This window comes from Kogia breviceps, chromosome 1 (assembly GCF_026419965.1).
Source record: "Kogia breviceps isolate mKogBre1 chromosome 1, mKogBre1 haplotype 1, whole genome shotgun sequence".
In the NCBI taxonomy this organism is placed as follows: Eukaryota; Metazoa; Chordata; class Mammalia; order Artiodactyla; family Physeteridae; genus Kogia; species Kogia breviceps.
In genome coordinates, this window is record NC_081310.1 from 83,218,878 (window position 1) to 83,234,480 (window position 15,603).

The 15,603-nt window shown below is 42.9% G+C and overlaps 1 protein-coding gene across 6 annotated transcripts in view; it reads left to right on the forward strand.

Moving 5' to 3' along the window:
* The window catches only part of PIP5K1A (phosphatidylinositol-4-phosphate 5-kinase type 1 alpha), a 38,027-nt gene extending 24,151 nt beyond the window's left edge, over positions 1–13,876 (forward strand). For 2 of the 6 annotated variants that reach the window (XR_010841007.1, XR_010841006.1), the window contains 9 exons: positions 1,720–2,019; positions 4,240–4,445; positions 6,107–6,190; positions 6,996–7,044; positions 7,252–7,452; positions 8,394–8,540; positions 8,736–8,865; positions 11,723–11,771; positions 12,020–13,876. Coding sequence is in view for 4 of the 6 variants with exons in the window: in XM_067035679.1 (XP_066891780.1) it covers positions 1,720–2,019; positions 4,240–4,445; positions 6,107–6,190; positions 6,996–7,044; positions 7,252–7,336; positions 8,394–8,540; positions 8,736–8,865; positions 11,723–11,771; positions 12,020–12,022 (1,053 nt within the window). In the remaining 2 variants the exon portion in view is untranslated. The remainder of the gene's footprint in view (positions 1–1,719; positions 2,020–4,239; positions 4,446–6,106; positions 6,191–6,995; positions 7,045–7,251; positions 7,453–8,393; positions 8,541–8,735; positions 8,866–11,722; positions 11,772–12,019) is intronic. The other 4 variants (XM_067035679.1, XM_067035672.1, XM_067035702.1 and 1 more) reach the window with 2 other exon arrangements.
* The last annotated feature ends 1,727 nt before the right edge of the window (positions 13,877–15,603 follow it).

Here is a 15,603-nt window from a genome sequence, read left to right on the forward strand (position 1 = left end):
AATAGAGTTCCCTGTGCTGTTCAGTAAGTTCTTATTAAATATGTGTTCTGTGTATAGTACTGTGTGTATGTCAATCCCAGTCTCCCAGTTTATCCACCTGCCTCTTCCCCCCGGTAACCACAAGTTTGTTTTCTACATCAGTGACTCAACTTCTGTTTTGTAAATAGGTTCATTTGTACCATTTATTAAAATTTCACATATAAGTGATAATATATGATATTTATGTTTCTCTTTCTGACTTACTTTCACTCAGTATGACAATCTCTAGGTCCATCCATGTCACTGCAAATGGCATTATTTCATTCTTCTTTATGGCTGAGTAATATTCCATTGTGTATATGTACCACATCTTCTTTATCCATTCCTCTTTTGATGGACATTTAGGATGCTTCCATGTCCTGGCTGTTGTAAATAGGGCTTCAAAGAACATTGGAGTGCATGTATCCTTTCGAATTATGGTTTTTTCTGGATATATGCCCAGGAGTGGAATTGCTGTATCATATGGTAGCTCTATTTTTAGTTTTTTAAGGAACCTCCATACTGTTCTCCATAGTGGCCGTACCAATTTACATTCCCACCAACAGTGTAGGAGGGTTCCCTTTTCTTCACACCCTCTCCAGCATTTGTTGTTTGTAGATTTTTTGATGATGGCCATTCTGATCAGTGTGAGGTGATACCTCATTGTAGTTTTGATTTGCATTTTTCTAATAATTAGTGATGTTGAGCATCTTTTCATGTGCTTTTTGGCCATCTGTATGTCTTTTTTGGAGAAATGTCTATTTATATCTTCTACCCATTTTTTTTTTTTTTTTTCAGTATGCGGGCCTCGTACTGTTTGTGGCCTCTCCCGTTGCGGAGCACAGGCTCCGGACGCACAGGCTCAGTGGCCATGGCTCATGGGCCTAGCCGCTCCGCGGCATGTGGGATCCTCCCGGACGGGGGCACAAACCCCCGTGTCCCTGCATCGGCAGGTGGACTCTCAACCGCTGCACCACCAGGGAAGCCCCTTCTACCCATTTTTTGATTGGTTTTTTTTTTTTTTTTTTTTTTTTTTCCTGTTTTTGAGCTGCATGAGCTGTTTGTATATTTTGGAGAAAAATCACTTGTCAGTCACTTCATTTGCAAATATTTTCTCCCATTTTTTGGGCTTTCTCTTCATTTTGTTGATGGGTTCCTTTGCTGTGCAAAAGCTTCTAAATTTAATAAGGTCCCATTTGTTTATTTTTGTTTTTATTCAATGATGATTCTGCTTTCCATTCTTAGTCCAGCTCCTAGAGTAGAGTATGAGGTTGGTTACTTCCCTTGATAATACTGTATTTTTTCTTACTCTGACTGATACCTCTTGGAGGTTCTGGAGAAGTTAGGGAACTCTCCTTTGCCTCCTTTCATACTCACAAGAATATACTATACAGAAGGCTAAGCATTAAGTCTTTTTCAGTGCTGTCTTCTCTTAAACCTCTCTTAAGGAATATGTTCATCATATGTTTAGTATCCTGACTGCTTACTATATTGTAGGCCTGCCACTCGGCTTGGTGGTGATCTCATCATTGAGATAGATACATTGGGAAATTTTAAACAAATGTAATGTGGGCTTATGGGCAGACTGTATCTGAATCCCATGTAACAGACAAAGGAAGGGGGGTGATAGCTTTTGCCCTCGAGTTTTATTGAAAATCAGTTAACTTGCTCTTCTACTTCTTTTTACATTCTTGCCCTCAGAACCTCAACCAGAACCCTCGGACATTGCTGCCTAAGTTCTATGGACTGTACTGTGTGCAGGCAGGTGGTAAGAACATTCGAATTGTGGTGATGAACAATCTCTTACCACGGTCAGTCAAGATGCATATCAAATATGACCTCAAGGGCTCAACCTACAAAAGACGGGCTTCCCAAAAAGAGCGAGAGAAGCCTCTCCCCACCCTTAAAGACCTGGACTTCTTACAAGACATCCCTGATGGTCTCTTTTTGGATGCCGACATGTACAATGCTCTGTGCAAGACCCTGCAGCGCGACTGTTTGGTGAGTTTGTCATATTTCCTTCTCTCTCAGGAACCAGAAATCTCAGTCTCTAAAACAGCTTGGTTGTTCTTAGGCATCTAATCTGTGGGAGATGGGACTCTGTTCCTTAGCTCCATCTGTGCCAGACTTCATTTAAAGTAACTTTTATATTAGATCATTTATGCCTTTACATTTTTACTTTCTCCCCGTTTGTCTAACTCCCCTCCCCTGTCTTTTTTTTCTCTACCTGCACCTGTCCTGGGCCTCATAAGCATACATTCTCCTTATTTTCATACCAGCACCATCATTGCTCAGTTTTTGGTCCTGTCTGCCAAATCCAAATTTGTATCTTAGAAGCTGAGTGCTGCTGAAAAAAATCACACAACTGTGTATACTGGCATCTCTACAGATTAATGATATCCAGCCCTACCTGGGCCCTCAGTATTCCTGATCAATCCATTTCCTGTTCCTCCCAGAGATTGCACATGATTGGCACTCTCTTCAAACAATTTTCTGACTCTCATCCCCCCAGCCTTGTTTCTCAACAAACTACCTCAACTTTCTATTCTGTACCATCCCTTTGTCCTGCCCCCATCATCACTTTATAAATGGATCTACAGTTAACCATCCTTAATCTATATTTTCTTCCCAACTTGGTCGATTATTCCAGGTCAGTCCCGTTTGTGACCTAGATCCATTTCCTCCTGTTTCTCTAGGATCCTGCTTCATCACTTATTTCCTTTCCCACCTCTGGCTTCAGCTTCAACTGACTGTTTTCTATCTATATACAAACAAGTTTATCTCTTTTTTATTTTAAGATTAGGAGAATGTTTTTCAATGTCTTCATTTAATGATGCCTCCATTTCTCTTTTCCCTTTCTCTTCTCCTATTCTTGCCTCAACCCACTGTGTCCTGGCTTTTGCTCTCACCACTTCAGTTGAACTGCTCTCTCCAATGACCACCTAGATGCCGAATAGAGAGTACTTCTCAGTCCTCCCTTGAATTTTCTGCAGTGTTTGACAGTTGATTGATTCCACTTTCTTAACATCTGTTGGTTTTTGTGACATCTTTCCCTACTGATTTTTCCACCTTATTTATTTATTTATTTATTTTTGCAAACTGCTTTTGTAGGATTGTCATCTTCTATTCAGTCCATGATGTTATCCATCCTTGCCTTTCTTTGCTTACTCTGCATCTACTTCCAGGATAATGCCTATTTTAGTTTGGCTCTTCTGGTTGTGAGGACTGGAGACTTGGTGGAGCAGAGAGGTTTTTCAAACCACACATAAGAATCAGTCCTGAACTCTCTTCATCCCTTACTCTATCCACCTACCAAAACCCCCAAAGTGAGCTACTGGAACTGGTGTAAATATACAAAGTTGAGAACTGTAGGAGACAATACAGGCTCCTTAATATGACATATCAGGCCTGTCATTGTCTTGCCCCTACCATCCTCTCATGTGCCAAACACCTAGCCTTCGCATTTTATGTTCTAGCAACACCAAATTATACCTCCCTGCACGTAGACCGCTATTTCATGCTTCCAGGCCTTGGCATTCTTCTTTCCTTCCTTTATTTACTTGCACTTATTTTCTCTCTAATCTATTCCTCATAAACCTATTTATGTACGTCTCTGTAGTATTCCTCAATCATGTATGCACTTCCATTGTTACACATAGTAGATTGTATTGTATTTATTTTTACATTAGTTTCCCTTTCTAAATTATAATATCCATGAGGACAGAAGCTCTCTTACGTATCTTTGTGTCCACATAGGCAGGCACAGTGCCTACAGATGGTAAGGATTTAGCAAATAATGAACTGCAGTGAAGCTGGCCATATAAGGACCTGCCACAGATCTGCTCTGTCACAAAGTTTACTTTTACCAGACCCTCCTTGTGGATTTTTTAGAGCTCAAATATGTGTTTCTTCTTTCATTGAGAATATAATGCTCTTTTCATGAAGAGATACAAGGAAAGAACAAACAAAGAGGATCTTGTGGGCTAGGCCGTGGCCTAATTTGTATGTACTCTGGTGAAGGAAAGCTGAAGGGATATCAGTGAAGGGTGACCAGAGGAGGTCAATGTACTGTTCTCCAAGGAGTAGGAGGAGCAAAGGATAATCCTGTGGTTAGCTCTGGAGTTTCACTATCAAGAACAGTTAGATCAGGAAAACTGTGAGATCCTGAAAAAAGATTCTCCTACCTCCCAAGGCTCAGATCATGTTTTTTCCTTCCATTAGGTGCTGCAGAGCTTCAAGATAATGGACTATAGCCTCCTGGTGTCAATCCATAACATAGATCATGCACAACGAGAGCCTTTAGGCAATGAAGCACAATATTCAACTGACACTCGCAGACCAGCCCCCCAAAAGGCTCTCTATTCCACAGCCATGGAATCTATCCAGGGCGAGGCTCGACGAGGTGGCACCATGGAGACTGATGACCAGTGAGTGGACTCAGGCACTGGGAAGGAGTGCATAAGCTCAGAGCACTTTTTCTTGAGGGAGGGACACAGCTTCTGAGAAGGAATAGCCTTTATTCAGCAGTTAAGTCAATAGCATTAATGCTTACAGAACTATAGGATGAGCTTTCCTAAGAATGTAAAAGGAAAGGAAGACGTCTTAAATTTGGGATTTGTACATCTGGGAAGGAAAACTATTCAAAATTAAGAGACCTTTTTTTGAATTTTATTTATTTATTTATTTATAAACAAACATATAATTTCTTTTTGTTGTTGTTATTTTATTTATTTTTTATTTTTGGTTGCACCGAGTCTCAGTTGTGGCAGGCAGGCTCCTGAGTTGTGGCTTGCTGGCTCCTTAGTTGTGGTTCACTGGCTCCTTTAGTTGTGGCACGTGTGCTCATTAGTTGCGGCTGGTGGGCTCCTTAGTTGTGGCATGCGAACTCTTAGTTGAGGCATGCATGTGGGATCTAGTTCCCTGACCAGGGATTGAACCCACGTCCTCTGCATTGGAAGGCAGATTCTTAACCACTGCACCACCAGCGAAGTCCCAATACTTTTTTTTTTTTAATTTATTTTTGGCTGCGTTTGGTCTTCGTTGCTGTGTGCGGGCTTTCTCTAGTTGAGGCGAATGGGGGCTATTCTTCGTTGCAGTGCACAGGCTTCTCATTGCGGTGGCTTCTCTTGTTGCGGAGCACCGGCTCTAGGTGTGTGGGCTTTGGTAGTTGCAGCACGCAGGCTCAGTAGTTGCGGCATGAGGGCCCCTAGAGCGCATGGGCTTCAGTAGTTGTGGCACATTGGCTCGGTAGTTGTGGCTCATGGGCTCTAGAGTGTAAGCTCAGTAGTTGTGGCACATGGGCTTAGTTGCTCCTCAGCATGTGGGATCTTCCCAGACTAGGGATTGAACCTGTGTTCCCTGCATTGGCAGGCAGTTTCTTAACTACTGCACCACCAGGGAAGTCCAAGACTTTTTAAAAAAATGTTCACTCAGAGTCTTAGATGCACACCTGCAAATTATATTAGAACTTCATCAAAAACAATTTATTATAGACTTCTTTATGGAAGGCGTCTTTGTTACCATCATGGATCAAGGAAGTGTAGTTACTAAAGTATCAAATGTCTTCTAAGTGGTTTCATTTTAAAATATTCTTTACCATGACTCTCCAGAAGAGTGTCTCAGTGGGCATAAATTAAAATATGAAAGTGCTGGGGAGGAATTCCTGGGTGGTCCAGTGGTTAGGACTCCGTGCTTTCACTGCTGAGAGCCCCAGTTCGATCCCTGATCAGGGAACTAAGATCCCACAAGCCTTGCAGCGGAGCCAAAAAAAAAAGAGTACTAAGAAAGTTTAGAGTTAATTGGGAGAGTATTCCTAAAATTGCTGAGTAGGGGTGATTTTTAGATTCTCTTCCGTGAATTTGGGGTGGGAGAGGCAGGCAGGTGAGATTTGGAGAGAACAAGGTTATAATACATAAGCCAAAGTGGGTGGGGCTGGGCAAAGTCTCTCACTCTTCCCCAGTTTATGGAAGATGGGACTTCTAACTATGCTTAGGTCTCAGTTACATGTCCTGATCTGATTTGAGGTTAGCAGAAGCCTCTGCCTGCTAGACAAAAGATTTTCTTACTCTTTCCTTCTTGTCTTCCCCAGTATGGGTGGCATCCCGGCCCGGAATAGTAAAGGGGAAAGGCTGCTGCTTTATATTGGGATCATTGACATTCTGCAGTCTTACAGGTGAGGAGCATATAGATCCTAGGGGCAGAGTGGATGTAGATTTACTCACATTGCTCTTTTAGATGGGTGTCACCAAATTCTTCCTGAAGCAAGAAGAGTAATTTGCAGTCCGGCTGCTTGCCTCATTGGGTTTCAGATCGTTTTTTATTTCCTGATTATGCCTGTCTGTTGGCTTCCTTATCCCACCATCTCCTCAAACATAGCATACACATCTGTGGAAAGCTGAGTCAGTCCTTAGAAGCACCAGGGTAGAAACGCCATCTCTGGCTTTTTGTGGAAAACCTGTGAGATGAGTCATACTCCACATTAGGATACAGCTGGAAACACATCCCTCCTTTCCATGGAGGAAAAACAAGAGGATCACTGTGTTCTGTGAAAAGTATTAGCCTGTGGAATTCAGGCACTGGAGTGGTAGTGAAGAAAGAGCTGGAAATGTTAGACCCCAGTTTTGCTCCTGTAAGGTTTCAGGTACTAATGAGGACTGGACAGTGCTTGACCCCCTTCCAGGTTTGCCCATCTGTACCTCCAGCTCCCCTTTTACAATAAATATTCTTGTCCCTGACTTGCCGGGACATATTAACTACCCCTTTCTGAGGGGGGCAATAATCGACTTATCTAGAAACAGCTTCGATCTCCATGTGGAATAGGCACTACCCTGTCTGTTTTTTGGAAAGCCAGTGTAATAGTGGGGGTGCTTTCCCGGTGTCTCTCTTTGCTACTGCGATTGCTCTTTTAACTCTGTAAAGTAGAAAACTATAAGGTCATTCATTTAATGTGAATGCATGATATACATTTTTCTTGGCAGGTTTGTTAAGAAGTTAGAGCACTCTTGGAAAGCTCTGGTACATGATGGGGTGAGTAGCAGTCAGCTAGAGGCTCTCCTCTTTGTGCCTCTCTCACTTCTGATTTCCCCACTCAGCTTCCTCTTACCTTATCATTTAATTTGTGTGTTCTACCCTTCTGCTAGGGTCTCAGCCTAGGGAAAAACGGCCCTTGGACTAGAGATCCTCTTGCTGGGCCTCCTCCTCTCTAACTCTGCAGCCATCTCTTTTGCTCTGCAGGACACCGTATCAGTGCATCGCCCAAGCTTCTACGCTGAACGGTTCCAGCGCTTCATGTGCACTACAGTGTTCAAGAAGATCCTCTGTAAGTGGCTTCTGCCAGATGACCCTTCAATGGCTCCCTTACTTCAAGAGATGGGGGGCAGGACACCTCTGTCAGGGAACTGCCAAAGCCAGAGGCTTCTACTCTACCCACATCCCGTGAGAGCTGCTGCCCATCCTTATGTCGGTCACTTTGTCTGTCTCAGTTGTTTCCAAGTTGCTGCTTTCCCCCGGCAATCCCTACATGTGTCATTGAGGGGAGGGGCATTTCTGAGTAATTGGTGGGGTTATAAAAATGTTTAGTTGTGGGTATAGGACCCATGCCACAGGCTGAGATAGGCGAATCTGGACTTTTATGGGCAGAGATAGGCAAAAATATTACCATATGCCCAAGGCCAGGAAGTTCTTAGATTAGGATCAAAAGGTTGGAGAAGCACTTACTCATTTCTGCTTAGCAGGTGTTCTTAGTCTCTTCCCTCAGCTTTCTTGGTTGGGAAGTGCCAATGTTCTTCTTTCCAAACCTTTTACGCTGCTGCCACTGGCAAATTCCAACTCCTCCTTCCCATCTCTATCTCCTCATCATAGGCATCAGTTGTCCCTCGGTGAGGCAGAGCAGACTTAGGCATACCAAGCAGTCTTAAGAAACATGGAAAAATCCTTTCGAAGTCTTTTCAAAGTGATATATAAACAAGTGTAAAGTATTACCATCGTGCTGTGTGTTTAAGTGCTACAGGGATATAGAGTGAAAGGGTCATCTTTGTCTGGTTTAACTGAAGGATACTATTAAAGAACAAAGGAATTACAGAATAGGAGACATCATCAGGCGGAAGCAAAGCCATTGAGGTTGTATGTAGGAGGGGAGAGATACGTGTCTCCTTTCCTGTAGGTTCTCTGCTTCTTTTCCAAAGTGAAGTGGACTGAGATGCCCCCTCCACTGAAGAGTAGTTCATAGAGCCCATCTTTGTTGACATTAATCCCTTTTCCTGCTTTGCAGAGGAACAACTCTGGGTTTGTGTTGGGGACGCTAGCAAGTTGTATCTATGTCTTGGTGACAGTTTCTGAGGTGGGTGCTAAGTAGGCTCTCTCTTTCCCTTTTAAAGTGAAGCCCTCTCCTTCCAAAAAGTTTCGGTCTGGCTCATCTTTCTCTCGGCGAGCAGGCCCCAGCGGCAACTCCTGCATAACTTACCAGCCATCGGTCTCTGGGGAGCACAAGGCACAAGTGACAACAAAGGCGGAAGTGGAGCCAGGTCAGCGCCAGGGTTGGGGTCCCCGTGTGATGGGGAACTCCCTCCCTTCCTTCTGAGTCCTTGTCTGCTTAGGACCTCTACTCCCCATTCCTGTCCACGAAAATCCAAGTTGCTACATATTTTTTCCTATATTTTCCCCACCCCCTTTTCTCTTCTTTTTTATTTATTGATTTTCTTCCCCTTTCTTTTTTCCAGGCGTCCACTTCGGTCGTCCTGATGTTTTACCTCAGACTCCACCTTTAGAGAAAATCAGTGAGGTCTCGACTATTCCTGACCCCTATTTCTCACCTGTAGTTGGAGAGACTTTGCAAATGCTAACTACAAGGTTGGTTCCTTGGCCCCTTTCTCCATGTAATCTTCTCATCTCTCTCTTCAGGTCCTTGAGAACCTCCATAATTCTGTTTTTTCCAGAGACTATTGTTTGTCTTTTGCTCTTCACTAGATTTTTGCATGTTCATCTTCCTAAGAGCTCATCTTTAGTGATTTGGAAAAGTGTATCAACATCTCTGCATTTTTAGGGGGTGGTGGGAAGTCTTTATGTACAGACTTTTCTGGTATTCACTCAAAATACCCCAACTAATGCTTCATCTCCTGGTGAGTTAAGTGAGAATTCTTAGCTTAGGATTTAAGGCTGGAAAGATTCCCAGGCACTGAAGACAGTGAACAGTTAACCTTTCAAAAGGATCCAGTATAAAGATTGTGATTTAATTTTGTTTTTGGTGTGTTAATCATCTATTACATCATAATATATTACCCCAGAACTTAGTGACTTAAAATAACAAACATATATCATAGTTTCTGTGAGTTGGAAATCTGGGTGCAGCTTAACTGGGTCCTCTGGCTCAAAGTCTTTCATGATAGTGAAGCTCTTTGTCCAGGGCTAGGCTCATCTGAAGGCTCAACTGAGAGGCTTCACTTCTAAGCTCATTTATGTGTTTTTTGACAGGATTCAGTTTCTGGTGAGCTGCTGGACTAAGGGTCTTAGTTTCTTGCTGGCTGTTTTCTGGGGGCCTCCCTCAGTTCTTTGCCACATGAGCCCCTCCATAGGACAACTAAGAACATGGCAGCTCGCTTCCCTTAGCATGAGCAAGTGACAGTGCATGCACCTAAGCAGAAGCCACAGTCTTTCATAACCAAATCTCTATTCTGCATTCTAGGCACTTAATATAGCCCACACTTGAGGAATGAATTACCTAAGAGTGTATCCGGAAGCAGCGATCACTGTGGACCTGTGAAACTAAAGAGACAGGCTATCTTCTCCCCACACACCCAAGCATACAATGATGAGACAAACAATAGATAATCTCTTTACACATTCCTGTATAAAAAAGGGAGAATGGGAGGCACAGAGGAGTCTGATCCATACCTAGTCTAAAATCCAGCAAATGTTGGAGTTTCTTTTATTAGGTCTCAAAGCATGAGAATAATTCGTGGCTCTTGGCTCTACCTTTTGGACTCTTAGTTTTGCCTTCTGAGTCTTCCTTTTTCATGAAAACTAGAATGTGTTTGCAGCTGACTAATTTTCTCAGCCTGCTTCTTGCCAGGATTTTGGGGATTCAGTGGTCTCTTTTCATTGTGTACTATTTCTGTCCCTTTTAGTCCAAGCAGGACAATGTTTCTGCTGCTATAATACCCTGAAATATTTTGTGGGCCTCCTATGAATCTCATTGGGATTCACGCTATTAGACAGAAGCCACGTCCACAAATACCTTCTTGATAAGCTCTATGCTTCTTAGAGATCCTGTTAAGTTGAGAGGATCTGAGAGACATACCCTTAATCTTTTGAATCGCCTTTTATATGACTGAATAGTACTTTGAGTTCTTAACAGATGTTTTACAGTCATACTCTTGGCTTCATCTGTAGACCACATTTTCCTGGCAGTGCCTTAGATTTTATCCATTTCTTAATTTTAGTATTATTTGCTATCTGGAGAGGCTTAGAATTTTCAAAACCATCAAGTCTTGGCTTCTTTTTGTTTAATAGTCCTTCCCTGAACTTATTTTTCTTCTCTCATATTTTAACTATAAGCATTAAGAAGAAACCAGGTGGCACCTTCAGCACTTGGTTTAGAAATCTCCTTAGCCAGATCACCAGGTTCATTAGGCACATATTCTACTTTTCGCATAACTGTAGATGACGTTGTTGCTAAACTTTGTTCCACTACATTGCAAAGATCCCCTTTCCTTCAATTTTTAATAAGATTTTTTTCACTTTAAGCCCTTGCTGGCAATCCCCTTAAAGTCCAGAATTCTACAGTACATTCAGGGCACTTTTAAACTTTCACTAAAACTGTCCTCAAACCCAGTTCCCTTTTCCAAAGCCACTTCCACATTTTAGATTTTTATTACAGCAGCACTTCACTTCCAGGTACAAAAATATATATTATCTATTGTGTGACAAATTACCCCAAATTTTAGCAGCTAAAATCAACAGACATTATTATCTCAGATTTAATGTAGCTTTAAGAATCTGGGTGTGGCTTAGCTGGGTACCTTTGGCTTAAAGTCTCTCAGGAAGTTACAGTGAAGCTATTAGCCAGCAGTGTGGTCTCATCTGAAGGCTCACCCAGGGGAGGGTCAGCTTCCAAGCTTATCTATGTGGTTGTTGGCAGGATTCAGTGTCTTGTAGGCTATTGGGCTAAGGGCTCAGTTCTTTGTTGCCTGTTGGCCAGTTCCCTCAGTTCCTTGTCACATGGTCCTTTCCATAAGGCAGCTCACTGCATGGCAGCTAGCTTCCTCAGAGCAGACAAGTGAGAGAGCAGGTGCCCAAGAGGAAGCTATAGTGTTTTTGTAGCCTAATCTCAGAATTGACTTTACATCTCCTGTGGTGCATTCTGTTCACTAGAAGAAAGTCACTAAGTTCAGCCCACACTCAAAAGGAGAAAATTACACATGGCATGACTATCAGGCGGCAGTGTTCATTGGGTGCCTACCACACCTAGGGATTGAAGAAGGTAGAGGAGGGTGTTAGGAAATATTTTATGGAAGTCAAGACAAGAAAGTAAATAGTTAATTAAAACAATGTGCTTCCAAATCTAAGTAGCTTCTTAGCCCCTTCTTTTTGAATCCTAAATTGATTCCCAATGAAATGGAGAAGCAGTATGAGATTTGACCTGAGAGTCCCTTTTCTCATTTATTTACTAATTCTTCTTTCTGCCTCCATTTTTTCCTCCTCCTGTTAGCTCAACCCTCTTGGAAAAGCATGAAATTCCAGAGTCAGAGTTCATCCATGTAAGTGTCTGGGATGTGGAGGAGGTGGATGCTTTGGAAGGGTATAAAGAGCATCACTGATGGAGTGGAGCAACAATGTAATTGGCAGGGTTAGGGGGACTGGGTGACCCCATAAATCTTTTTAAAATTTTTGTTTCTGATACCGTGTACTTGGAAGCTGAGACTGAACTAGAAGGAAACTTGAATTCCTTTCCTGCCTCCTAATCTCATACTGCACATCCTTAACTTTAAACCCTTTCCCTTTTCAGTGAACAAAAATCCTCAGAAGACCTGGAGCAAGATTCTACCATCTCTGTGATCCCAAGATGTCAGCCCTTGATACAGCAATGCTGAGTTTTCTTTTTCTTGGTCATCAAAAAAAGTGTAATGGAGGCTAAGGGAGCTCTCCGTCTCCTCCCTGAAGAACCTCTTCTACTTCCCCTTCCTCATGAATGGGCATTAGTGCCTCGGACAGTTGAGGACAGCAGCATCCTCTCTACTCCTGAGCTGGGTGGCACAAGTTTTCTACTAGCCAGCCTTGCTTCCACAACTGAATTGTTTTCAAACCCCATTCTTCCTGTTGGAAGTGGGGTTGCTGGACTTGGTGGTTTTCTTCCCCCTTATCTACCTTTCACCAGGAGCTGGACTCTTAATTTCCTCAGGACAGACTGGCTGGTACATTATCCCAAACTTAGCTGTTTTTCTGTGGAAGAAGACCCCTGTAATCTTTGTAAAGGTTTTTTTGGAGGTAAGGGTGTTTAACCACCTCCCAGCCTTCTTCTTTTGGTTCCTTAAAAAAGGAAAAGAAAAATAGCACACAATTTCAAGCCAGACAGTTTCAGATCAAAACTCCATAAGTATTGGAGAGATGCATATTCATACGGTTCCCTTAGAAGAGCCCTGGTGTTTGAGAAACAGAAGCTGCTCTGCCAGGAGCAGCTCCTCTTTAACTCCTCCTCTCTTAATGAATTTCTGAAAGCTGAAGGAATGGAGAGAGTGGGACATGGGGTAATCTTTACCCCTTTTTTTTTTTTTTTGTGGTCTGCGGGCCTCTCACTGTTGTGGCCTCTCCCGTTGTGGAGCACAGGCTCCCGACGCGCAGGCTCAGCGGCCATGGCTCACGGGCCCAGCCGCTCCGCGGCATGTGGGATCTTCGCAGACCCGGGCATGAACCCGTGTCTCCTGCATTGGCAGGCGGATTCTCAACCACTGCACCACCAGGGAAGCCCTACCCCTTTTGTTAAACAGTGGGGCAGTCATAGGGCTAAAAGGTTAGAACCCTTCCTAGGCAGGACCCTACTCACGGCCAGGCCATAATGATTATTACTGTTTTGCAATTTGAAATGTATTCTGCTTGTTTTTCTAAATATGAAGACTTATCAAATGAATTTTAGATTCTTCTCCAAAGGAGATTTCTTCCTTGCTCTTACCACCTTTTCCAACAGCATTCTGCTGTTCGTGGAGCTGAGATGGAGAAGGGGACACCTGTGTCTGTTTAACAGGTAGTTCATAACTGTGAGGCTAGAGAATATTCTCTTAAACTCATGGAGAGCCAGCAGATTCTTGCCTTAGTGAGGTCATTGCTGTGCCACATGCCCTGCCGCCTCTCTTCATGCAGAGAACGTGGAGACAGGGTCTGTGTAATCCCTCTACTCCCCATGTTTTCCATCTGATCCTCCTACCCCTGTCAGGGGAAGAAGAGGGCCTGGCATCTCAGGCAGATTGTTGAATCCCCATCCTGTCCCCTCTCCATCCCACCCTGCCTTGATAGTAGGTTAGCTCATACCCCGAGTAACTGTCTATATTAGACACCCCCAGCCAGTTTCTGGCTGCCTGTCTTTGCTGCCATGTTCTTTTTTACAAGAAGAAAAGAAACAATTCTTGCTATTTTTTTTCATAATTTACTATTTATGATGTATTTAAGTGTTTTATTCAGGACAGAGTTCTGTAGGGGGTGGGAGGGAATATTTGAGGGAGGCTGGGTCTTGGGGAAGGGAATGGGGAATCAACATTTTTATGAAGTGTCACTATTTGCCTCTACTTTGTATTGTTCAGAAATGGCAAATACAATATAAAAGTGATAAATACCTGGTTTTAATGTATTAAACTTTCATCAGTTATTTAGACTTCTTGCTTCTTCCTGGTTCTTTTTCATATACCGTCTGCTCCACCCTCCTACTTCAGGCTCAGTTTTGTTCATGTTAGCCTGAACAAATGCATCCTTTCCAGTTTTCCTCACTCCAGTTTCAGTCTAACTCAGGCTGAGAGAAATGGCTTCATTCATTACCTTCTGGTCACCTCCTCCATCTTAACAACTTAAACTTGACTAGGAAAAGCTGTGAATAAATAGGAAGGGAATTAATGTGGGTCTGTTGCCTAGGGATTTGGGGATCCGTAGCTCAAAATTCTACTCAGGTTTAGGAGGAAAGGAGAAGGGACAGTGGGAAAAGCAAGCTTGAGATTGGTTGGCCCTAAGATTCTCTGCCTTTCCTTCCCTTGACCTGGCCCCAGGGTGTCTGTCACTCCTCGAAAAGCATAGAGACTGCTTTCCTCAGCTATGTGTTTTTCTCTTCTGTGAGGTTTAGCTTAGGCTATTTTACTGGAATGGGAAAATAGACAAAAAGGGATGATCTAAGGTGGTGGGGAAGATTTGGAGAGAAACAAGCTAAATAATGTTCCTTTCCACACCACTGTTCCCTACCTTGTTAAGGTCATTCTACAAATATTTATGCAGCAGCTAATGAGCAAGAGCCATGAATGCACTGGGCAGTTGAAGGTCAGAAGAAGTAATTGACCTTCAAGTGTTTATAGTGTCCAGGAGGAGTACACATACTGGCACACAAAAACAACATGTTAGATGTGATACAGTTAAGGATTTCAGTTCTCTGAAAGAGTGATACAGAGTATAAAGGTCGAAGAGGATGAGAGGTTATTGTGGGCCTGAAGTGTTGGGGAAAGTTTCACTTGAGCACAAGGGCCTAGAGGTATGAGAATGATCTGTTTTAGAGAACAAGGAAGAGATCATGGTGAAAGCAATGGTGGAGGGAGAACTGAGTGAGAATATTGGAATAAGTATAGGCGGAGGCAACACTGGAAACCCTGACTGATACAAGCTGAGGGATTTTTATTTTAAACTGTAGGCAATGGGGAAGCATAGAATGTTTTTGTCCCTAAGTGGGACATGAAAACAAAATTCCGAAACGAATCTGTTGACAAAGCTCTATCACAGTGGATAGAAAGCAGACAGTTTAGATTGTAATAATTTAGGTGTGAGGTGATGTGCGTCTAGGATGATGGTGGTATCAACTGGAAAAGAAGGGAGAGAATTGTGATGGTAATAAAGGAAAATACTTTATGACAGAACAAGTAATTGGAATAAAGGAGGAATTGGATATTCTCAAAGTTTTGAATTTGAGTTTAAGCCATAGGCTCATCCTTCCTTTAGGCTGGGGAAGGAGAAGACTTTTTCCCAAAAAGGAATTGAATCTGAACATGTGGTAGGGAAAAAATGATCTTTCTGCTACCCTTACCTCATCACTCTTTTGAAAACAAACAAACAAACATCTTTATTGGAGTATAATTGCTTTACAATGGTGTGTTAGTTTCTGCTTTATAACAAAGTGAATCAGCTATACATATACATATATCCCCATATCTCTTCTTGCATCTCCCTCCCTCCCACCCTCCCTATCCCACCCCTCTAGGTGGTCACAAAGCACCGAGCTGATCTCCGGTGCTATGCGGCTGCTTCCCACTAGCTTTCGATTTTACATTTGGTAGTGTGCATATGTCCATGCCACTCTCTCACTTTGTCCCAGCTTGCCCTGCCCCCTCCCACTGTCCTCAGGTCCAT